At 35.5% G+C, this 27,307-nt stretch overlaps 1 protein-coding gene across 1 annotated transcript in view; it reads right to left on the minus strand.

Annotated features, from left to right (window-relative positions):
- The window catches only part of LOC142223939 (fasciclin-2), a 165,820-nt gene that overhangs the window by 51,763 nt on the left and 86,750 nt on the right, over positions 1 to 27,307 (minus strand). The window contains exons 2-3 of the mRNA XM_075293745.1: positions 13,514 to 13,987; positions 94 to 207 (exon numbers count right to left, since the gene is read on the minus strand). Of these exons, the coding sequence (XP_075149860.1) occupies positions 94 to 207; positions 13,514 to 13,987 (588 nt within the window). The remainder of the gene's footprint in view (positions 1 to 93; positions 208 to 13,513; positions 13,988 to 27,307) is intronic.

A 27,307-nucleotide genomic window follows, 5' to 3' on the forward strand; every position in this document is an offset into this window, starting at 1 on the left:
AAACAAAATAGCTAAGAGGATAACAACATAAAACAAAATGAATGGACATAAAAGATTCGTTGACGGAAATGGTGAATTGAATGCTCTACTTACGGTGAACAGGAAGTTCAAAAGTTTTCCTTTCCTTCACTCCGTTGGCATTTGCTTCACATGTCCAATTGCCCCGATCATCCAGTGAGATCTGTTCAAATACCAATGCCGTTGATCCTGCAAGAGATATAGAGAGGAAGGATATTGATAGAGGGGATATATAAGAAAATGAATGGCATGTTGATTCGCCTACTAAAATTGTATTTCTATTGAGCAGACAACATAAGCATTTCTGAACGATATTCCTTCTAGAGGTGTGCACGTACACCGAAATTGTCGTGACTCACGAGTCGTAAGTCACTATTAACTCAACATCCAGAGTGTGCATGAGCGTTATCAAACTATTTGTGAGTGTGAATGGAAGTTTTGGAAAACCCATTCATAATATATAGTCACGCTCACGATATTACCCAAAATCCCGAAATTACTAACACTCTCGAGTTTAATTACGGCCATGATTTCAATAACACCCACGATTTTAAACTTATTCATGTCTTCAATTATGGTCATGATTTCAATTATGATCGCGAGAACTGATGTATTTATCATACGATCACGCACACATACAACCGTAAGTCATTCGAAGACTTCTTGCGTACATGTGTGAAAGTTCAATTTTGCCAGTCGTGAGTGAGCGTCTTAAAATCAGGGATCCGGAGCGGTCCATTTTTTTCGCTCCGCTCCGCTCCCGCTCCGGAGAAAAAAAAACCGCTCCGCTCCACGCTCCGCTCCGAGAAAAAAAAAATCGCTCCGCTCCTCTTCGAGAAAATTATAGTACAAATATTGTATTATTTGTTCAATTGAGTTTTATTATACCCTGCTCCACACTGTGGAACAGGGTATTATAAGTTAGTGCATATGTTTGCAACACCCAGAAGGAGACGAGATAGACACATAGTGTCTTTGGCAAAAATGCTCAGGGTGGGCTCTTGAGTCGATATAGTGATGTCCGTCTGTCCGTGAACACATTTTTGTAATCAAAGTCTAGATCGCAGTTTTAGTCCAATCGACTTCAAATTTGACACAAGTATATGCTGTGGCTCAGAATAGAACCCTATTGATTTTGGAAGAAATCGGTTCAGATTTAGATATAGCTCCCATATGTATATATATTTCGCCCGATATGGACTTATATGGCCCCAGAAGCCAGAGTTTTACCCTAATTTGCTTAAAATTTTGCACAAGAAGAACAATTAGTACTATAGTCAAGTGTGCCAAATTTTATTGAAATCGGTTCAGATTTAGCTATAGCTCCCATATATATCTTTCGCCCGATAAAGACTAATACGGTCCCAGAAGCCAGAGTTTTACCCCAATTTGGTTGAAATTTTGCACAGGGAGTAGAATTAGCATTGTAAATATGCGTGCCAAATTTGGTTGAAATCGGTTCAGATTTAGATATAGCTCCAATATATAGCTTTCGGCCGATTTACACTCATATGACAACAGAGGCCAATTTTTTGCTCCGATTTAGTTGAAATTTTGCACAGGGAGTAGAATGAGTATTGTTGCTATGCGAGCCAAATTTGGTTTAAATCGGTTCAGATTTAGATTTAGCTCCCATATGTATACATATTTCGCCCGATATGGACTTATATGGCCCCAGAAGCCAGAGTTTTACCCTAATTTGCTTAAAATTTTGCAGAAGAAGAACAATTAGCACTAGAGTCAAGTGTGTCAAATTTTATTGAAATCGGTTCAGATTTAGATATAGCTCCCATATATATCTTTCGCCCGATATGGACTAATACGGTCCCAGAAGCTAGAGTTTTATCCCAATTAGGTTGAAATTTTGCACTAGGGGTACAATTAGTAGTGTAGTCAAGTATGCCAAATTTTATTGAAATCGGTTCAGATTTAGATATAGCTCCCACATATAGCTTTCGACCGATTAACACTCATATGACCACAGAGGCCAATTTTTAACTTCGATTTAGTTGAAATTTTCCACAGGGAGTAGAATTAGCATTGTAGCTATGCCTGTCAAATTTGGTTTAAATCGGTTCAGATTTAGATACAGCTCTCATATATATGTTTTTCTGATTTCGAAAAGTTGTAAAAATGACTCTAATTTTCCTAAACTTCTAATACATATATATCGAGCGATAAATCATAAATAAACGTTTGCGAAGTTTCCTTAAAATTACTTCAGATTTAAATGTTTCCAATATTTTTTTACTAACTTTGTGTTACACCCTAGTGCATTAGCCGACTTAAATTTTGAGTCTATAGATTTTGTAGAAGTCTATCAAATTCTGTCCAGATCGAGTGATATTTAAATGTATATATTTGGGACAAACCTTTATATATAGCCCCCAACACATTTGACAGATGTGATATGGTATCGAAAATTTAGATCTACAAAGTGGTGCAGGATATAATATAGTCGGCCCCGCCCGACTTTAGACTTTCCTTACTTGTTTTATTTAGAAAAATCGGGTGGTACATATATGGGAGCTATAGCTAAATCTGAACCGATTTCGATGATTTTTTGCACATATAGTTATGCTATAGAAGATTACATTTAGCCAACTTTGAGTAAGATCGGTTGATAAATAAGGGTTTTATGACATAATTTGGCAAAATTGGGCGATACATATATATGGGACCTATATCTAAATCTGAACCGATTTCGATGAAATTTTCAGACTTAGAGGGTGATACAAAAGATTATTCTGTGCTAAATTTGACGACGATCGGTTAGTAAAAAAGTGTAACGTGACCCCATTTGTCGGAATCGAGCAATACATATATATGCTATATCTAAATTTGATCCGATTTATTCCAAATTCAATAGCGTTCGTCCTTGTGCCCAAAAAAACTCCCTGTACCAAACTTCATCAAAATCGCTTAATAATTGCGACCGGAATCCTGTGAACAACAAATACATGGACAGACGGACGGACGGACACCAAGCGCTAGATCGACTCAGGAGGTGATTCTGAGTCGATCGGTATATACTTTATTGGGTCTAAAATCAATATTTCTGGTAGGCACATTTTTTGGCAGATCAAACTTATTATACCCTAACCACTATGTGGTTTAGGGTATAATGACTTTAAAGCAATGTTTTGACACATTTTATTAATTTTGAAGATTTTTTCAGAAATATTAAATCCATTTTGACTTCATTAAAACAAAATTTTCATTCATGTTAGGATACACATTTTTATGTCGAATCACTTAGCTATAAGGACAAACAGACTTCATTGAAAAGTTTAGAGACTTTTAGACAAGGAAAAAACTTTACTTCAGAGAAATACGTTTTCTATTCTAAGCAAAATTCGTATTCATATTTTACGCATGTGAAATATTTGGCCTCACGACAATATTCTTTGCGGTGCACCATCTACTATTTAATATGTGATAGAAACCAAATTTATGAATATGGACCAAATTCTGTTTGGTCCGACCATCGGACCAAATTTAAAAATTAGAAATTTTTTGGACCAATTTTGGTCCGATCGGACCAAAACGGCAACGCTGATTGGAATTGAAAGTCTATACACAGAGTAGAAGTAGCTACTCTCCGAAAGTTTTTTTTGTTTTGCAACAGACGTAGAGAAGAGGTTTTGTTATATTTGTAATGTGTGTGTGTATGTTTATGTTTATGTTTGCAACAACCTCCATCGAAATCAGTCCGTGGTATACCTACGAATATTCTTACTCAGATCTAGTGTTACCTAATTTCGCTTTTTTCTCTTTTATTGCAAAAATAAATTTTCGAACAGCGTTTTTAAGAAATGTTCGTTCTCAAAAAAGTAGATAACATGCAATAATACAAATCAAGTCAATGTGAAAAAAAATAAAATAAATGTATATGCGCACATTTTTCAACCAAAATTGAAACTATCCATAATTTTAATTAAATTTTCGAGAACTAATATCAGAAATAAGAGAATTCTAGGATATAGTACAATAGTAAAGCAAATATGAATGTCCTTACACTGAAAAAAAATTTATCTTTCATGTTATGATACACATTTTTAAGTAAAATCACTTAATTATAAGGACATTACAACTTCATTCAAAAGTTTAGAGAAATGCGTCTTCCATGTTAAGCAAAATTTGCATTCTTATTCTAAGGACATGAAATCTTTGACTTCACGACAATATTTTTTTCAGTGTAGAAAACTAAAAAATTAAATATAAATAAGATCATTTAATTGCATTTATTTGACGTTCATTACAAACTACTAGCTATATTTGAAATCACCTACACAGTGTAATTTCAAAGTTACACATTTCATTCAAGTAATATTTTATTCGGAGCGGAGCGGTTTTTCATTTGGAAACCGCTCCGCTCCCGCTCCGCTCCGGATTTTAGAAATGCCGCTCTCGCTCCGCTCCCGCTCCGGCAAAAAAAGGGCTTGCTCCGCTCCGCTCCACGCTTCGCTCCGCTCCGGATCCCTGCTTAAAATTATTTCGTGAATACACTGAAAAACAAGCATGTCCGGTTCCAAAGATTTTGACTTTACACCAATAGTATTGACGCCAAGCCAAAGAAGCGGAGAATTGAAGGAAGGGAACATTTAAGACACAGTTTTCTTTTAAATTTCAGTTTTGTGTACTTGATTCTAGGAAACAAATTTTCATGTATTTGTTTTTTTCTGCTCTATTCTTCGTGTGCTATCAAAATCATTTATAACGTATTAACGACAACTTAGATTTCCCAATTCTCGCCCAACTTCAAGTAGATCTTTTAGTATACCGATCTTTTACGGTATGGTCACACTAGACAAATATTGGATAGTAATCAAAAAAGAATTCGTCCCCACAGCGAAATCAACAAACTTTTTTAGCTCATATTGGATACATAACATCACGATTAAAGATATTTCCAACAACTGTATCCAGATATTTCGAAAATACTCATGGACCAGAGATTGACACTCATTTGATTGTTTTTCATATGTTTGGGTGTAAAAATTATATGTTTAGAACTCAAATTTTTTAACACAATATTTTTAAGTGCAAGCATACTATGTTCATAGACTAGCATAACATGTTTGGGACATATATGTTAATATGTTAGAACATATTATGTTTGGGACATAAAATGTTTGTAAATATAATATGCTTGGATGCAAACGTACATTAATTTAGAAATAGCCTATAAACATATATGTGTTTAGAAAGAGAGACCTAGAGAGTATGCTGCAAGTAAAATAAAGGAAGTGACCAACTAGCGCCTTAAAAATATATTCACACAAAGAAAATTTCATTAAAATTTTTTACTACCAGTGTATGTTATGCCCTCAGGTGAAACATAATATGTTTGAACAATACAAACAATATTTTTGTTTGCACCAATCCTGAAAATATATATGCTTGAAGCAAAATGTATTTGGGGTATATGTTACAGAAGCGATTTTTTTGAAGGCGTAGTGTGATCATACCTTAGAATTAAATTCTGAGTCGATTTAACGATGTCCGTCTGTCTGTCTGAATATGCATTTTTGTGTGCAAAGTACAGCTCTCAGATTAAGTCCGATGGTCCTGAAATTTTCGTTTTTCTTCGGGTCAATCGCTATTGATTTTGAGGAATATCGGTTCAGATTTAGATATACACGGATGAAAAAGACTGTTTTTCATATGTTTGGCTATAAACATTATATGTTTGGAACACAAATTTTTAAACACAATATTTTTTAGTGCAAGCATATAATGTTCATAAACTAGCATAACATGTTTGGGACATATATGTTAATATGTTAGAACATATTATGTTTGGGACATAAAATGTTTGTAAATATAATATGCTTGGATGCAAACATATATTAATTTAGAAATAGCCTATAAACATATATGTGTTTAGTAGCTTGGAGCGCTATTTAACAGGGAGCGATATTGAATTAAGTTGGTGGTTGTTGCTTGTTATTACCAAATTAACATTTTATTTTTCCTTGGGCAATTGATCAGCTACTTCTTTGATCCTCACAAACTAAGTGGTCCGCTGTTCGAATCCCCGTCCGGCAAAAGGTAAAATTAAAATAAAAAAAATCATACAATTGAATAATTTCTTCTACAATGTTTGTATTACAGAAAGAGGTGCTAAGAACTAAAAAATCTCGTGGAAGTGAGAAAGATGTGGGGGAATATACAATTGGGCAGAAACAAAATTTTGAGCATTCAGGTCGAAAACCTATGTTGTTAGCACCTATATTACCTGTTTATTTTCATAATTCATTATGATTGTAAATATATAAATAAATAAATAAAATTTTGAGCACAATATTGTTTGGGAGAATTTTTTTAAGCATATAATATTTTTAGGTGCAAAATGCTTCCAAACATATTATATGTTCACATAATAACATATTGTTTTTTGGAAGACAACATTATTGAATTTGGATGCAAAAATACAAAATGTTTGGAACTTAGACTACCCAAACATATATTTTTTAGACCAATATGCTTTCAAACATATTATATATTGGAAGAGATCAAACATATAAATGTTTGGGCAATACCCAAAAATATATATGCTTGAAGCAAAATATGTTTGGGAGTATATGTTACAGAAGCGATTTTTTGTGAGCGTGTAGCTGCTATATATATTTATCACCAATTTAATAATAACACTAGATTACACTCAAAATGTACACTTGATGAAAGGCAAATTTTCTTATGTATTTTGAGCTGCTGAATTCGAAAAAAATGTTTCAAAATTTTTAATGGCAAAGTTTTTGAGATACCACGTTATTTTTAGTTTTTCGCTCTTTTTTCACTAAAAAAATTATATCTCGAGTTAGAAATGTTCGATTATATCGTTGTCGGTACTTAAATGAAAGGTAATAAGATGACGAATAAGCGTGTGTAATTGGATCTGTTAAGTGGTTCAAAAATATCAATGCGAAAAAGACAAATTTTCAAAAAAATATTATTTTGCAATGGAGCTTTTCCGCCAGAAAAGTATAAACCATATAAAAACGTTCGGTTTCTCTTCATGGTCGTATAGATGAATAGTAAGACTAACTAGTAATGTAATATGACAAAGTTATAAGCAATTTAATGATGTCAAATCATGCAAATATGAGCCACTCACCCACACATAAATGCATTTCTCTGTGGCCGAGAGGCATTTTTGTGTGGGTGAGTTTTCATTTTGTAATTTTTCGGTCGTTTTTCTTGTAGTTGGTCTTATTACTTACTTTAGAGTATCATCTATACAACCATGAAGAGAATTTTTTTTAAATGGTTTATACTTTTCAGGCGGAAAAGGTCCATTGTAAAATACGTTTTTTTTTTTTGTAAATTTGGTTTTTTCGGATTTTGAACCACTTAACTTATCACAGATCCAATTACACACGATTATTCGTCATCTTATTACCTTACATTTAAGTACCAACAGCAATCGGACATTTCTAACTCGAGATATAGACGCAAAAAAAACGTTTGGAAAACGTGTACCGAAAACGTTTTTCTTTTGTTAGAGTTTTTGAATTGCTTCGAAAAGTATACACATTTATCACCAAAAATATTCGTTTGTTACAAAATTTTTATTTTTTCAATAAAAAAAGTTATTTTTGAACCAACAACACAGTCCATTTCGTTTATAGCAAACACTGTTCTTTTCTGACTATAGGTTTCTAATAAGACACATTTTACAGTTCATAGTAAAAATTTGATATAGTAGAATGTAATGATGAAAATTTTTTCGGAATCTTCTGACCATATCTGGAATATATGTAAAAAAAAAACTGGTCGAAGCAAGGACCCACGACCCTTGGCATGCAAGTCGGACGTAGAAACCACTGCTCCACGGTGCCCAACTAAATGTATTTTTCTGTTAAATAAACTTTGTTTAATCGGCTCGTGGGCGCCGCAAGCTATGCTATATAAATATTACCTATATGCACACAAAAAATTTTTTCTCTGATTCAATCACCAAATTAATTGATCCAATTAATTTTTTAATTGAAATGTCTTCAATCACGAAAATGATAGTGTCAATCACAGTTTTAATTGGGCATAGAAAAAATTCTTGATTAAAAAATTAATTGATTTTTTCAGCAAAATTGAATTAATTTTTTAATTGATTCAATTAAAAATTTAATTGATGTTGATTGCAAAACGCAATTAATTTATTAATTAAATAATTAAAAAAGGTAACTATTTTTATACCCACCACCATAGAATGGTGACGGGGGTATAATAAGTTTGTCATTCCGTTTGTAACACATCGAAATATCGTTTTCCGACTATATAAAGTATATATATTCTTGATCAGGGAGAAATTCTAAGACGATATAACGATGTCCGTCTGTCCGTCTGTCTGTCTGTCTGTCTGTCTGTCTGTCTGTCTGTCTGTCTGTCTGTTGTAATCACGCTACAGTCTTCAATAATGAAGCAATCGTGCTGAAATTTTGCACAAACTCGTCTTTTGTCTGCAGGCAGGTCAAGTTCGAAGATGGGCTATATCGGTTCAGGTTTTGATATAGTCCCCATATAAACCGACCTCCTGATTTGGGGTCTTGGGCTTATAGAAATCGCAATTTTTATCCAATTTGCCTGAAATTTGAAATCTAGAGGTATTTTATGACCATAAAGAGGTGTGCCAAAAATAGTGAGTATCGGTCCATGTTTTGGTATAGCCCCCATATAGACCGATCTCCCGATTTTATTTCTTGGGCTTATAGAAACCTCAGTTTTTATTCAATTTACCTGAAATTGGAAATCTAGAGGTATTGTAGGACCATAAATTCGTGTGCCAAAAATTGTGAGTATCGGTCCATATTTTGGTATAGCCCCCATATAGACCGATCTCCCGATTTTACTTCTTGGGCTTATAGAAACCGCATTTTTTATTCAATTTACCTGAAATTGGAAATCTAGAGGTATTGTAGGACCATAAATACGTGTGCCAAAAATTGTGAGTATCGGTCCATATTTTGGTATAGCCCCCATATAGACCGATCTCCCGATTTTACTTCTTGGGCTTATAGAAATCGTAGTTTTTATCCAATTTGCCTGAAATTTAAAATCTAGAGGTATTTTATGACCATAAAGAGGTGTGCCAAAAATGGTGAATATCGGTCCATATTTTGGTATAGCCCCCATATAGACCGATCTCCCGATTTTACTTCTTGGGCTTATAGAAACCGCAGTTTTTATTCAATTTACCTGAAATTGGAAATCTAGAGGTATTGTAGGACCATAAATAGGTGTGCTAAAAATTGTGAGTATCGGTCCATATTTTGGTATAGCCCCCATATAGACCGATCTCCCGATTTTACTTCTTGGGCTTCTAGAATCCGAAGTTTTTATCCTATTTGCCTGAAATTGGAAATCTAGAGGTATTGTAGGACCATAAATACGTGTGCTAAAAATTGTGAGTATCGGTCCATATTTTGGTATAGCCCCCATATAGACCGATCTCCCGATTTTACTTCTTGGGCTTATAGAAACCGCAGTTTTTATTAAATTTACCTGAAATTGGAAATCTAAAGGTATTATAGGACCACAAATACGTTTGCCAAAAATTGTGAGTATCGGTCCATGTTTTGGTATGGTCCCCATATAAAACGACCTCCCGATTTGGGGTCTTGGGCTTCTAGAATCCGAAGTTTTTATCCTATTTGCCTGAAATTGGAAATCTAGAGGTATTTTCGGGTCATAAAGAGGTATGCCGAAAACGGTGAGTATCGGTCCATATTTTAGTATAGCCCCCATAAGAACGATCTCCCGATTTAACTCCTTGGGTTTCTAGAAACCGTAGTTTTTATCTGATTTGCCTTAAATTGTAAATATTCTGGTATTTTAGGCTCTCAAAAACGTGTATCGGATTAAGTTTTTATCGGTCCATTTGGTAATGCCTCCATATAGACCGACTTCACTTCTTGAGGGTGTAGAAAGCGCACTGATCATGAATATTGCTTGAAACTCAATGTAAAATTTCCAGATTTTACTTCTACAGATTTAAGATTTCAAATCAAAACGTTATTTTATAATTTTCTTGCACACTTACAAGAGATGTTAATGATTCCTCTAAAACTCAAACAAAAATGGTTCTTATAAATCCAGAATCTGATATAGTCCTCATAGGTGAAATCTTTAAATTTATCTTCGGGAAGTGTCCTCAAGTCCTCAAGCCCTCCTGAAATTTCAAAGGAACCCCTAATATTTGGTTCATGGTGGTGGGTATTTAAGATTCGGCCCGGCCGAACTTACTGCTGTATATACTTGTTAATTACTTAGTTAGATTGGCTTAGAGTTTTTATTTGGATTAACAAATGATTGTTTGAAATACATTTTTAATTAAAAAAGTAAAAAAAAATCAGCACTTTTTTTAACTGAATTAGTCTTCCGAATTTGATTAAAAAGTTCATTGTAAAAAGTTATTTGTCAATTAATTTTTTAATTAAACATTTTAAAAATTTCAATCATTGACTTAATTAACTTAATGTTTCTATCATGATTAAAAAGTTAATTGTATCAATTAATTTATTATACCCTCCACCATAGGATGGGGGGTATATTAACTTTGTCATTCCGTTTGTAACACATCGAAATATTGCTCTAAGACCCCATAAAGTATATATATTCTGGGTCGTGGTGAAATTCTGAGTCGATCTGAGCATGTCCGTCCGTCCGTCTGTTGAAATCACGCTAACTTCCGAACGAAACAAGCTATCGACTTGAAACTTGGCACAAGTAGTTGTTATTGATGTAGGTCGGATGGTATTGCAAATGGGCCATATCGGTCCACTTTTACCTATAGCCCCCATATAAACGGACCCCCAAATTTGGCTTGCGAGGCCTCTAAGAGAAGCAAATTTCATCCGATCCGGCTGAAATTTGGTACATGGTGTTAGTATATGGTCCTTAACAACCATGCAAAAATTGGTCCACATCGGTCCATAATTATATATAGCCCACATATAAACCGATCCCCCGATTTGGCTTGCAGAGCTTCTAAGAGAAACAATTTTTATCCGATCCGGCTGAAATTTGGTACATGGTGTTAGTATGTGGCTTCTAACAACCATGCAAAAATTGGCCCATATCGGTCCATAATTATATATAGCCCCCATATAAACCGATCCCCCGATTTGGCTTGCGGAGCCTCTAAGAGAAGCAACTTTCATCCCATCCGGCTGAAATTTGGTACATGGTGTTAGTATATGGTCTCTAACAACCATGCAAAAATTGGTCCACATCGGTCCATAATTATATATAGCCCCCATATAAACCGATCCCCCGATTTGGCTTGCAGAGCCTCTAAGAGAAACAATTTTCATCCGATCCGGCTGAAATTTAGTACATGGTGTTAGTATTAGTTATTAACAAGCGTGCAAAAATTGGTCCATATCGGTCCATAAATATATATAGCCCCCATATAAACCTATCACCAGATTTGACCTCCGGAGCCTCTTGGAAGACTAAAATTCATCTGATTCAGTTGAAATTTGGTACGTGATGTTAATATATTGCCTCAAACATCCATGCAAAAATTGGTCTATATCGGTCCATAATTATATATAGGCCCCATATAAACCTATCACCAGATTTGACCTCCGGAGCCTCTTGGAAGACTAAAATTCTTCCCAATCGATTGAAATTTGGTACGTGATGTTAGTATATGGTATCCAACAACCATGCAGGAATTGGTTCCTATCAGTCCATAATAACATATATAGCACCCATCTAAACCGATCCCCAGATTTGACCTCCGGTGCCTTTTGGAGAAGCAAAATTTATCCGATCTGCTTGAAATGTTGTACGTGGTAGTAGTATATGATATTTAACAACAATGCCAAAAGTGGTCCATATCAGTCCATAATCACATATAGCCCCCATATAAACCGATCCCGAGATTTGGTTTTGGAGCCTCTTGGAGGAGCAAATTTCATTCGAGTCAGTTGAAATTTGGTACATTGTGCTGGTATATGGCCATGCCTAACTAGGTCCATATCAGTCTATAGTTATATATAGACCTCAGATCCATATCAATAATTGTATATAGCCCCCATATAAGCGACCCCTATATTTCAATTCTGGCTCCCTACGTACCGTGCAAAAGTCCATATCGATTCGTAATTATTTGTAGACTTACCTACACATACATTTTTGTCTAATGTATACCACGTATGGACTAACTCACAATTTAGAAAACGATTTAAGATACCACAACCCAAGTAATTCCATTGTGGATGACAGTCTTTCGTAGAAGTTTCTACGCAATCCATGGTGGAGGGTACATAAGATTCGGCCTGGTCGAACTTACGGCCGTTTATACTTGTTAATTGAAAAAATGTCAACTTCAATTAACTTTTTAATTGGAAATATTTTGGTGATATTTTTTTCTGTGTGGGTAATTGTCCTTTCAACGAAAAGCAAATGAGAAACGAACTTTGTTTGTCTAAAATTTCGTTTGGGAGGAAAAAATTATTTTTTTGCGTGTAGTTTGTTTAGCGAAAAAATAGCGAAAATCTAAAAATAACGGGATATCTCAAAAACTGTTCCATAATTTTTTTCCGGATTCAGCAGCTCAAAATATATAAGAAAAGTTGCCTTTCATCAAGTGTACATGATTTTTTTTTGTAAATTAGTGTAAATGACGTGTTTTTGAACCGATATTCTTCAAATTTCGTACATCTGAATATTTTACAAGTCCCGTAAAACTCATAAAATATCATCCATAACGATTCAGATTTCGATATAGCTCCCAATATGCATTTGTATGTCCCCAGCGGCCAGAAGTTCCTATCGATTTGCTTCGAATTTTGCACAATGAGTACAACTGATGGTATCGTCACGTATGCACCCAAATTTGGTTGGGTGCAGGTATAGTGCTAATTTTTTATTAAACATTTTATCTTCCCAAATTTTAATTAACCCATTAGATGGGCTGGTAAAACCTACATGGTTTGTGTCTCACTAGCTGATTTTACAATTTATCTTCACGCACATTTTCCTAGGACTTGCCCAATATAAACTCAACGGAAGTGGGAAAAATTGATACAGAATGCCAGGACGTGATTTAAAAGAAAAGTTTGTGTAACAACTTTTATTTTGTTTGTTGGGTGGTTTATCGATTTGGTATCTTTTCAGAAAATATCTGGCCATGACAAAATAGTATAATCTTCGATCAAATATCAGTTATTCCTGACGGAATGTCGGTGTTTGTAAAGAATCTTACAGTGTGTCGAATCGATGCGACTTGTAGGCGATGACTAAATAATCGGTAAATGTGTTATCGATCCCATAAACATGCAGTAGTATCGATTATGCCTTCGGACTTAACTTATAATGTGTCCAATATATGGGATATGTTCGACACGAGCACTGTCGTCCAGAATAACTGATAGTCTGTAGTGTGCAATAGTCTGCAATATAACTTTATATTCTTTCGTTTATTAAATATCTAGGGTATTTAAAACCAAAGAAAGAGAAGTTTTGTTTTTTTTTTCATACATACCAGACTTTTTCTCTATGTGAACACGTCCTTTGGTATTCTCCCGCACATTGCCATTGGGATCAATCCATTTAGTCTCGACTTCTCTTTGTACTATTGCTGGCGCCACAACCAGAGATGTCGGCACTAGAGCCATTGTGTTTGTGGATGTGACAGACGTAGCCGTAGGTGTTGCCACCGTTGGCGGTGGCAATGTTTTACAAAAGACAATAAAGGATTCATTGACAAAATGTGGTGTGGGTGGTACCGAAGGTGTCAGCCTTATAAGATTCGGCGTCGTCTCGCCATTACCCTCTATACTGCGGCCACTTCTGTTTAGTGTCGGCGACGACGATGCCGATGTTGGTGATGTATGGACTATACTATAGGTGGCGGTGGAGGTGATGATTCTGCTACTTCTTATGCTGGTACTTTTTATTGTGCTGGTGTTGTTGGCTGTTGTGATGAGGTCGTTCGTCATTTGTTCCCATGTCGCAACTGCAAAATAGAGTAGAAAGAATTCGTGTTAGTGTTACAGATAGATATCCGTCCACTTACAATGTTCTTCAATAATAATAAAGAAAAAAACTTTTTATACGCTGCATTTATTCATTCGCCCTCTTCAATGCAGCCATTCCCTATACCGCTATCTCAAAATTGCAAAAGATAGAGTCACCGTGTGCGGGGATCTACTCAACTAACGAGAAACACTTGAGTCACTCAGTAATTCTGCCAGACAGTCAGCCAATCACATCTCTACTCCCATTGACAAGAACAAGCATGGAAAGGAATTCAATTAAATTAAATTTCAATGGATGTACGACCATATTTTATCGAATGTCAATTTTATTATGGCCAACATCTTGCAGTGTGCAACCCCCCCAATGTGGATGAAATAAATTGGCATAATATGTCACTTTTATTTCTAGATGTTTTATTAAGAAAATATGAGGGGTCACGTTAGTGAAGAAAGTGGAGATAAAAATGATTTTTATTCCAATTGAGAAGAATCAAATGTGGGTGAGACTCGTCTATAACATGGGTCACATTCCTTAATTTCTCATCTCTGATAAACTTGAAGACAAACGTTACCGTTAGATTTCTAAAAAGTGTCACAAAAATTGTCACAGGCTATTCATCATACTCACTCATCTCACACTTATTTAACCCTTTCGACCCTAAAGTTGCCTGTGGGCAACTTTTTGGGTTTTGAGACTCACTGTCAGCGTTGTTTTTGTTTTTGTTCATAAAACTGTTACGGTATCGAAAGCTACAATTGTTTTCTTCAAGTTGAATGAAAAATCAGCTAATTTGGTTGTCAATTAGCAAAAAAATTTTCATTAATACGCAAGTACCTCAAGAAAAAAATATTTGCGAATTTAAAAAGAGGTTTTTATACATGTGACTTTTTTCAAAAATTACAACTAAAATTTTGAAAGTTTTTATTAAATCTATTGTAGTACATGTCAAGTAAAATATTTCTGGAAGTCAAATCTTAGAATTCCAAAAAAACAACAGATGAGAAATTTTTAAAATTGAAAAGTTGCCTGTGGGCAACTTTGGGCAATTGTGGTAGTAAAATTACATATTTTTGAACATAAGGCCTGGAGAAAAAAAGGTTTGAAAAACAATGATTTGGAAAAAATTTTGAACTGCAATTGGGATGTCCCAGTGACGAGAAATGCGGCGATGATGTGGAAAACATGTCTGCTGTGCAGTGTGGAATTTGGAAGGAATCGTAAAAAGGGAGGAAGCCACTTCTTGGCAACATACTAGTGGATTAGCACGAATATTGACGCTTTATAATACTTTGGTTGTTTACACCGCCAGTTAAATTGACATGGGTTAAAAACAAAAAAAAAAAACAAAACATTTTCGTGAGTCACGCTTGATTCACGCGAAGCCGTGAATAAAATTTAAACGAAATCTCGTGAATATGCGTGAACGGGATTAAAGAAAAATGTGTGGCGCGTGAGTAAAAATCAAACTGTGTTCGTGATTGTGAGTGAGTAAACTTTCTCCGAAATCACGCTCCCGATAAAAATGTACTTTCACGATCCAACCCACCCTCACGATCCAACTCACGCTCAAGATAAAATTCACGTTAACGATAAAATTCATGTTCACGATAAAATTCACACTCACGGTAAAACAGACACAAAAAGTCACAATCACGAACAAATTCACGTTCACGATTAAATTCAAGCTCACCGATTTTAATCACCCTTACTTATTTAATCACGCTTAAGATTTCAATAGCTTGAGTCACGAGAAATTTCGTTAATTACCAGAATTTTATTTAGCCACGAAAATTGTCGTGTTCCGAAAATATTCGTGACTCACGAGATTTGTCGTGAATTACGAAAATTGTCGTGAATCTTGCGAAAGCCTGAGACATAAACATTGTTCATGTGTGATCGTGCGCGAGTATGACTTTTAATTTCGTGAATTCATTTCGTGACCGTGAATTCCTACCCACATGGCGTGCGTGAGTACAAATATTTCTTCGTGAATGTGTTTGAGCGTGATTGAAATTCCACTCACGCGCGCATCTAAGTATATATTTACTGTAAAATAACAAAAAACTTAACAAAAATCCAATAAAACGTAATACGTCTATTAATGCAAAACAAACTATTTTGTAGTCACAATTGCCCAAAGTTGCCCACAGGCAACATTCTCTACCGCCTAAACGAATGGGCGTGGCGACCCGAAATTTTGGCTAGACGCTTCTTAAATGACTTCAACATGATTAAAAGTAAAAAAAAAAATTTAGCGATACCTATAAAAATTCGTGGTCGAAAGGGTTAAAAAAAAGTGATATACTTTTTCATAAAGAAAATTCAACACTTAAACGCATTTATATCAGTGCATTTTATAGGTTAGTTCTTTGAAATTTAATATTCAGAAGTTTAAGGCGGTTTATCTATTATAGAAAATATTTCATGCATACTTTCAGGCGGTAAAAATATACACTGTTAATATTATGGCAAAAAAGAGATATTGCTCACAAATATAATATTCGACCACCTGAACTCTACTATTAAGAGTCCAAACGCACTTGTAACCTGTAAAGACATTTTCGATCGATATATGTAAACTATATTACAGTATAAATGAAAGTAATAAAAAAGTGGTACAGAATGAACAATAAGGGGAGCAAAATAGTAACAAGTATCATATTTAGTGACACAATAAAATAGTGGCACAAAAGTATCACCGCTTGAAAAAAGTGGCAAATTAACCACTAAAGTGGCACTATGGTAACACTGATGATGACTAGCGGAATTTTGTCCGCTTCGCTGCTCTTTCCTGCTTGGTTTTTTAACTGAAAGAATCTTTACTATACAATATCGCATTTACTTCGAAGGACACTTTTAAGGAATATTTTACGCTAGTTAAGTCAAATATAATAAAGCTTCTGAGAAAATTTGCAAACGATTTCTAGTTATTATAGAAATTCATATAAATACGAATTTCAATTAATTGATGAGATCGCAGGTTTAAGGACAATATAAAGTCTTCATAACATGCAGTGGTTAAATTTAAGTTCCAGGGGAATACAATATTTTTGTTCATCGATGCTTTCATGCTTCTCAATGCTGGTAGCATTTCTGACCCTCTTCAGTGTTAGTACATTAACCTTCCTCCCAAATATTAGATTTTTTTTTACAAAACCCTAAAAATATCGATGTCGTCAATGAAAACAACTCCAGATGTTTTTATTTGAGTTTAATTTTATTAACCCTTAAATGCACAAGAACACCGATACCTCCGAAAAAAATATATTATATGCAAAATGGTAAAAAAATTAAAACAAAAATTTACAAATAAGATATTTTTACACTACTTAGATTTTTTTACCAAAATTACATTTATCTCTACTAAATATTATTTATTTTCCAATTTGCAAGTTTTTGAATTTTTTGACAAATAAATAATTTTTTTTTAAATTGCTGGAATTGCCTTTAAATTTTTTGTCTTTTTGCATCTTGACTACAAATCACAAAAGTGATCAAAACTAGGACAACACTTTTTTTAAAAAACGTTTTCACTTGAAACATAGCATAATTTCGACTATAATTCGAGTCTGAAATTTAAGTTGTCGTTAACACGTTTTTATAGGACTTTGATAGCATGTGAAGAAAAAACAAGTATATACGGCCGTAAGTTCAGCCAGGCCGAATCTTATGTACCCTCCACCATGGACTGCGTAGAAACGTCTACGAAAGACTGTCATCCACAATCGAATTATTTGGGTTGTGGTAATACTTACCGATGGTAAGGTATCTTAAAACTTCTTAACATCGTCTTTTAAATTGTAAGTTAGTCCATACGTGGTATATATTAGAAAAAACAGGTATATACAGGTAAGTCTATAAATAATTACGAATCGATATGGACTTTTGCACGGTACTTAGAGAGCCAGAATTGAAATATGGGGATCGCTTTTATGGGAGCTATATACAATTATGAACTTGATATGGACCAATTTTTGTGTCATTGGGGATCGATTTATCTGAGGGCTATATATATAACTATAGACCGATATGGACCTAGTTATGCATGGTTGTTAACGGCCATATACTAGCACAATGTACCAAATTTCAACTGACTCGGATGAAATTTGCTCCTCCAAAATCAAATCTCGGGATCGGTTTATATGGGGGCTATATATGTTTATGGACCGATATGGTTGTTAAATATCATACACTAACACCACGTACCAAATTTCAACCAGATCGGATGAATTTTGCTTCTCCAAAAGGCTCCGGTCCCTTCAAATCTGGGGATCAGTTTATATGGGGGCTATATATAATTATAGACCGATGTGGACCAATTTTTGCATGGTTGCTAGAGACCATATACCAACACCATGTACCAAATTTCAGCCGGATCGGATGAGTTTTGCTACTCCAAGAGGCTCCGGAGGTCAAATCTGGAGAACGGCTTATATGGGGGCTATATATAATTATGGTCCGATGTGGACCAAGTTTTACATGGTTGCTAGAGACCATATACCAACACCATGTACCAAATTTCAGCCAGATCGGATGAATTTTGCCCTTCCAAGAGGCTCCGGAGGTCAAATCTGGAGAACGGCTTATATGGGGGCTATATATAATTATGGACCGATGTGGACCAATTTTAGCGGGGTTGTTAGAGGCAATATACTAACACTATGTACCAAATTTCAGCCGGATCGGACGAAATTTGCTTCTCTTAGAGGCTCCGTAAGCCAAATCTGGAGAACGGTTTATATGGGGGCTATATATAATTATGGACCGATATGGACCAAATTTTGCACAGCTGTTAGAGACCATACGATTACACCACGTACTAAATTTCAGCCGTATCGGATGAAATTTGCTTCTCTTAGCGACTCCGCAAGCCAAATCTGGGGATCGGTTTATATGGGGCTATATATAATTTTGGACCGATCTCGGCCAATTTTTGCATGGTTATTAGAGGCCATATACTAACACCATGTACCAAATTTCAACTGGATCGGATGAAGTTTCCTCTTCCAAGAGGCTCCGCAAGCCAAATCTGGGGGCCGGTTTATATGGGGGCTATACGTAAAAGTGGTCCAATATGGTCCATTTGCAATACCATCCGACCTACATCTAACAACTAATTGTGTCAAGTTTCAAGTCGATAGCTTCTGGGTCGTGGTGAAATTCTGATTCGGTCTGAGCATGTCCGTCCGTCTGTCCGTCCGTCCGTCCGTCTGTTGAAATCTCGCTAACTTCCGAACGAAACAAGCTATCGACTTGATACTTGGCAGAAGTAGTTGTTATTGATGTAGGTCGGATGGTATTGCAAATGGGTCATATCGGTCCACTTTTACGTATAGCCCCCATATAAACGGACCCCCAAATTTGGCTTGCGATTGCTCTAATAGAAGCAAATTTCATCAGATCCGCCTGAAATTTGGTACATGGTGTTAGTATATGGTGTCTAACAACCGTGCAGAAATTGGTCCATATCGGTCCACTTTTACGTATAGCCTCCATATAAACTGATCCCCCGATTTGGCTTTCGGAGCCTCTAAGAGAACCAAATTTCATCCGATCCGGCTGAAATTAGGTACATGGTGTTAGTATATTGTCTCTAACAACCATGCAAAAATTGGTCCACATCAGTCCATAATTATATATAGCCCCATACAAACCGATCCCCCGATTTGGCTTGCGGAACCCCTAAGAGAAGCAAATTTCATCCGATCCGGCTGAAATTTGGTACATGGTTTTGGTATATGTTCTCTAATGACCATGCAAAAATTGGTCCACATCGGCCCATAATTGTATATAGCCCCCATATAAACCGTTCCATTGATTTGATCTCCGGAGCCTCTTGGAGGAGCAAAATTCTTCCGATCCGGTTGAAATTTGGAACGTGGTGTTAGTATAAGGCCGCTAATAACCATGCCAAAATTGGTCCTTATCGGTCTATAGTTATATATAGCCGATCCTCAATCACACAAAAATTGGTCCATATCGGTTCATAATCATGGTTGCCACTGGAGCCAAAAATAATCTACGAAATTTTTATTTTTATATAAAACATTGTCAAAATGTTATTTCTATAGAAAATTTTGTCAAAATGTTATTTCTATAGAAAATTTTATCAAAATTTTATTTCTATTGAAAATTTTGTCAAAATTTTATTTCTATAGATATTTTTTTCCAAATTTAATTCTATAGAAAATTTTGTCAAAATTTTATTTCTATAGAAAATTTTGTCAAAATTTTATTTCTATAGAAAATTTTGTCAAAATTCTATTTCTATAGAAAATTTTTTCCAAATTTTATTTCTATAGAAAATTTTTTTCAAATTTTACTTCTATAGAAAATGTTGTTAAAATTTTATTTTGTCAAAATTTTATTTCCATAGAAACTTTAAACTTAATTATATACGTATTTAATCGGCCTTTTTAGTTTAATATATACCACGTATGGACTATGTGGCATATATTACGGTGTTAGGAAGGTTTAAGATACCTTGCCATCGGCAAGTGTTACCGCAACCCAAGTAATTCGATTGTGGATGACAGTCTTCAATAGAAGTTTCTACGCAATCCATGGTGGAGGGTACATAAGCTTCTGCCTGGCCGAACTTACGACCGTATATACTTGTTTAATTTTGACCCCACTTCTGAGAATGCCCACCACGTCGAAAACAGTCGTATACGATATCCAAAACTCATCGCAAAAGTACCATCACTATTGAGAAGATGTACCACGCCAAGTCACTACAAAAAAGTATCGCATGAGTGCAATTATTAGGTGCCTTTTTAGATAAATTTAGAACTACGCCAATAAGAGAAATTTTAAGATAGTTGTAAAAAAATCATTGTGGTCAATTCCATTGGGAAAGTCTAAAATTGTTCACCAATATCCCTTAAACAATGTTAAATGTATGTTAATAACTACGAGTATGTTTTTACCACTTCATTTTCGTTTTTATTTAAATATATTATAATAAGCTAGTTGGGCTTGGTGTTTCACAAAATATAAAATGGCTCTTGTAATAATAGTGATGGCAAAATACTTTCATGTACATTTCGTACTTTTTGATACGCTTCCCGCTTCGGAGTTGGCGATTGTTGAGTGTCACTTACGAGTCTGTACTTGCGATGAAATTGAACTTTGACATTCTGGCATGGCTAGAATCAAGTACGCAAAACTCACATTTAAAAGACAATTGTGTCTTAAAAGTAGCCTTACTTGAATTCCCCGCTTCTTTGACTTGGACAATTTTGGAACCGGGCATGCTTTTTTTCAGTGTGTGTGAAATTAAAAGATTGTTTTGCCTCTTAAAAAAACATCTTAATGGTAAAGGAAACTTCGTCGGTCTAAACTTTCGTTTCGGAGGAAAGGATTATTTCTTGTACACAAATGTTTCCCAACTGCCTGGTTATTGCATAGCTTATCCAAATAGAAATTGAGACTACCAGCCTTATGGTAGGCGTTTGAACTGAATAATTCTTGTAGTTGAACCAGAATTGTATTGGTCAACACATTCTTTGATTTGAGTAGCAAGAAAAAACCTAATTCTACCTTTCACATGGTTGAGTCTCTGAGTCACTTTTAAAACATCACACCCTCGGTGGAAATTTCTCCTTAAAACTTTCAAACATCACACAAACAGGAATCTACTTTAAAGTTTAGCTCTTGAAGCTTTCGCTTATGTAGCCATAATGAGTGAATGAAAGTCACCACAAGGAAACATCTGGTGCAGAGTTGGCGAATAATGGCAAAAATGTTCTTAACCCAATTTACGTAAGTGCTGCTAGTCCGGAAAGTAACCAGGCACTATAGTACTTTCCCTTCATCCTCCTCCAACACCATATAAGGATCTTACAAAAGCTAAACGAAATGAGTCAAGTCAAAGCTGGAGCAACAAAATGCAAATTTCGAAAAATTAAAACTGGAAAATGAAACGAAACGTAACCAAACGAACTGAAACTAAGAGAACAAAAGAAAACCTGCTGCTGCTGCTGCAACACAACTCAAATTAAATGCAAATAAATTCATTTAAATTTTGGAGCCAGAGCAATTCAAGACATGAAAATCAATTTCCCAGCAAACCTTACAACACTTACACACGCACACACACTCGTCCTAGCTCCTCTATTCTTCTCGCACCCGTCAGGAGGAGACAAAAGAAAAATCAAATGGATCCTTGAATGTTTGGCTCCTTGGATGCTTTGTGTGAAACCTGTGATGCATGAATGCACAGTAAAGTGCTTTTCTAACGAAAAATGATAAACCAGCCTGGCATCGAATTGCAAGTCAACCAAATGTAAAAACAGGCAACTGAGAGAGAGGGACCAAGGAAGCTATCATGCTTCTGGACAACACATTCAGTATCCTTTTTTTTTTTTGTTTCGGTGTCTTTCTCCGTGTGGCACCCACCACTTGTAAAACACCAAGTAAACATTTTACCCAACAATGGAGGAAGTCAAAGTGATGGACAAACATGGGTTGTCCGATGATTACTGAGATAGATTCGAGGAATGGAAATAAGTGACTGGCGGAAGTGGCAAACCATCTTTTGATTTTCACTTAGAGATTGACAACGACAGCCCCGAAAGAAGTTTTCCATTTTCCATGTGAATGAAAAGCGTAAAGTACGTTTTCATAACTGAGGGTTGCTAAATTCTAAGAAGATTTTATTTTTAAAATGGTTATTAACAATCCAAAAACAAAAAAAAAACTTTGTTAAAACTTTTCGTTTTGTTTGATGCATACAAACCTTGGCCCAAATATGGTTGACATTAATATTAATGAAGGGATAGAAATCCTATATTTGACATTTTCTTGTGTCGACTGTAGAAAATTTAATACAACCAAAATTTATATTTAATCACCGAAGTGGGAAATTTTTCCAAGCAAAGCCTTTTGAACGAAATTCCAAGAAAGACTTCGATGAATGAAGAACCTAAAAAGTCTATGTAAGCAATTAGAAGACCGACTAAACAACAAATGGTTTAGACTATATGGGAAATTGCAGTAAGGTTTGTTCACTTTATGTCAACTGAATCCACTTTCCATGTTACCCCTTTCCTAACTGTGATAGTCCCTTTTCTTTACAAATTCCTCAAAATGTCTTCATTCCCTTTTCCTAGGGTGCCAAGGTTCTGTATTATGCCTTCCTCCAGAAGGTGGTATCAGTAAATCGCAAACGATTGGTAGTCGCCTGTTGCTAAAGACCAGAGATGATATATATGTTTATATGTTAGATCATATTATGTTTGGGACATAACATTTTTTATACCCTCCACCATAGAATGGGGGGTATATTAACTTTGCCATTCGGTTTGTAACACATCGAAATATTGCTCTAAGACCCCATAAAGTATATATATTCTGGGTCGTGGTGAAATTCTGAGTCGAGCTTACAACATCCGTCCGTCCGTCTGTTGGAATCACGCTAACTTCCGAACGAAATAAACTATCGACTTGAAGCTTAGCACAAATAGTTGTTATTGATGTAGGACAGATGGTATTGGGTCAACTGGGCCATATCGAATCACTTTTACCCATATTAACCGGCAGCCAGATTTGGCATGCGGAGCCTCTTGGAAGAGCAAAATTCATCCGATCCGGTTGAAATTTGGTACCTGGTGTTAGTATACACCCTCAAAAAAATCGCTTCTCTAACATATGTTCCAAACATATTTTGCAGGATATTAAAAAGTTTTTTTTTTTTGAGTTTATAATAAAACAAGTAAGTAAAGTCTAAAGTCGGGCGGGGCCGATTATATTATACCCTGCACCACTATGTAGACAAACACTTGTGTTACCATCTCAACTGCTTCAAATTTGATGGGAGCTATATAAAGATTTGCATTTCCAGATACAAATACTTTAAATGGAGACAATTTTTTGTACTTTTACAACAACTCTAGAATTAAAATTTTAATCGGCTAACGCCCTGGGATGAAAGAAAATGTTAGTAAAAAAGTATACCCTGTACCACAGTAGTGGTGAAGGGTATAAAAATATGGGAAATATGAAGCGAGAGAAATTTTAATGTAATTGTACAAAGGAGCATTTATGATTTATCAGGCGATACGTATGTATTCGAAATATAGGACAATTTTAGTAATATTTACAATTTTTGCTATTCATCAGTGGCGATTTTATAAGGATATTGGTTAGTTCTCGCTAAGATATGTGGTCAAGTGTGGGTTGTGATATATTACTTGGTCTAGTCGGGCGACTTGGAGCCTTATTTAAAACCCATTCTGTGGAAATTTTGGCATTACAGTGTGTAGGATATGGCTAAGATATGGGGAAATCATCACAGAATTTTGTGTAAAGTGTGGGCATTTTTGCCATATTTGTATAAACTGGAAAAACGGATATAGGTTAGGTTAGGTTAGGTTGTAGAGGATGACATCAATTGTTGTGTTGAAATTGATGTCCACTTAGACCAGTATAGGTCCATTGTGATTCCTCGATCTGATCTTTCCGTCTTCTTCCTTCCGATGCGGTCCGCTTTGTCCCAGAGCTTCCTCTTGCTCGTTCTCTCTGAAAGAAAGCTCAGAACAACCAACCAGAGGCCCTGATGAATATATGGAGGCTTTATCTAAATCTAAACCAAATTAGATGAAACTTGGCACACTTAAATATGTTATCAAATTTAATAAATACTCTGTGAAAACTATCCAGTCAATTGGAGGAAATCCCATTAAAAATTGGTCTAAAATATGAAACAGTCTACCATATTTCCCCAACTCTGATGTACGTATATATAGGAGCTTTGAGGCCATATAAATCGGATAAACATATCAAATCGGACGAAAGATATATATATGGGAGCTATATCTAAATCTGAACCGATTTCAATCAAATTTACCAAGCATCGGTAGAATGTCAATTCTACTCTCTGTGCAAAATTTCACGAAAATCGGTAGTAAACTTTGGCCTCTGTTGCCATATGAGTCTAAATCGAACGAAAGATATATATGGGCGATATATCTAAATCTGCACCGATTTGGTTGATATTTTGCAAGTTTTTCGAGACTCATAAAATATTCGGATATACGGAATTTGGAGAACATCGGTTGATAAACACGCCAATTATGACAAGATCGGGCATAAATATATATGACAGCTATATCTAAATCTGAACCGATTTGTTCCAAAATCAAAAGCGATTGTCTTTGTTCCAAAAAAACGACCCTACGCCAAATTTGAGGACGATCGGACTTAAACTTTGACCTGTACTTTGCGCACAAAACAGACAGACGGACATCGCTAAATCGACTCAGAATTTAATTCTAAGACGATCGTATACTAAACGATGGACGTTTCCTTCTTATACCCTCTACAACAGTAGTGGTGAAGGGTATAAATATTGGAAACATTGAAATCTGAAGCAATTTTAAAGAAACTTCGCAAAAGTTTATTTATGATTTATCGTTCGATATATATGTATTAGAAGTTTAGGAAAATTAGAGTCATTTTTATAACTTTTCGACTAAGCAGTGGCGATTTTACAAGGAAAATGTTGGTATTTTGACCATTTTTGTCGAAATCAGAAAAACATATATATGGGAGCTATTTCTAAATCTGAACCGATTTCAACCAAATTTGGCACGCATAGCTACAATGCTAATTCTACTCTCTGTGCAAAATTTCAATTAAATCGGAGTAAAAGATTGGCCACTGTGGTCATATGAGTGTAAATCGGGCGAACGATATATATGGGAGCTATATCTAAATCTGAACCGATTTCAATAAAATTTGGCACACTTGACAACACTACTAATTGTACTATTAGTGCAAAATTTCAACCAACTTGGGGTAAAACTCTGGCTTCTGGGACCGTATTAGTCCATATCGGGCGAAAGTTATATATGGGAGCTATATCTAAATCTGAACCGATATCAATAAAATTTGGCACACTTGACCGTAGTACTAATTGTTCTTCTTGTGCAAATTTTAAGCAAATTAGGGTAAAACTCGAGCTTCTGGGGCCATATAAGTGCATATCGGGCGAAATATATATATGGGAGCTATATCTAAATCTGAACCGATTTCTTCCAAAATCAATAGGGTTCTATTATGAGCCAAAACACATACTTGTGCCAAGTTTGAAGTCGATTGGACTAAAACTGCGACCTAGACTTTGATTACAAAAATGTGTTCAAGGACAGACGGACTCAGCTATATCGACTCAGGAGCCCACCCTGAGCATTTTTGCCAAAGACACCATGTTTCTATCTCGTCTCTTTCTGGGTGTTGCTAACATATGCACTAACTTATAATACCCTGTTCCACAGTGTGGCGCAGGGTATAAAAGCGAAATTTGTATTTACTAAATTTAGGACACAAATTTTGGAAATATCCGTCCTTCCGATAAGGTCGCTGTCTTTTTCCGTAAAGGGGAAGAAAAATATTTTCGATTTAACGAAATTGTCCATAAATTAACTGAAATATCAATTCTTTAGATTTAAGATAAAAACGTTTCAAATATAGGCTAAGATTTATATTGTGGATTTAGCATCTTTGGTTTAAAGTTTTTTTTATACCCTCCACCATAGGATGGGGGTATATTAACTTTGTCATTCCGTTTGTAACACATCGATATATTGCTCTAAGGCCCCATAAAGTATATATATTCTGGGTCGTGGTGAAATTCTGAGTCGATCTAAGCATGTCTGTCCGTCCATCCGTCTGTTGAAATCACGCTAACTTCCGAACGAAACAAGCTATCGACTTGAAACTTGGCACAAGTAGTTGCTATTGATGTAGGTCAGATGGTATTGAAAATGGGCCATATCGGTCCACTTTTACGTATAGCCCCCATATAAAGGGACCCTCAGATTTGGCTTGTGGAGCCTCTAACAGAAGCATATTTCATCCGATCCGGCTGAAATTTGGTACATGGTGTTGGTATATGGTCTCTAACAACCGTGCAAAAATTGGTCCACATCGGTCCATAATTATATATAGCCCCCATATAAACCGATCCCCAGATTTGGGTTGCGGAGCCTCAAAGAGATGCAAATTTCATCCGATCCGCCTGAAATTTGGTACATGATGTTGGTATATGGTCTATAACAACCATGCAAAAATTGGTTCACATCGGTTCATAATTATATATAGCCCCCATATAAACCGATACCCAGATTGGGCTTGCGAAGTCTCCAAAAGAAGCAAATTTCATTCAATCCGGTTGTAATTTGGAACATGGTGTTAGTATATGATCTTTAACAACCGTGCCAGAATTGGCCCATATCGGTCCGTAATTATATATAACCCCCATATAAAGCGTTCTCCAGATTTGACCTCCGGATCC

Source organism: Haematobia irritans, chromosome 2, assembly GCF_050003625.1.
Source record: "Haematobia irritans isolate KBUSLIRL chromosome 2, ASM5000362v1, whole genome shotgun sequence".
Taxonomy (NCBI): domain Eukaryota; kingdom Metazoa; phylum Arthropoda; class Insecta; order Diptera; family Muscidae; genus Haematobia; species Haematobia irritans.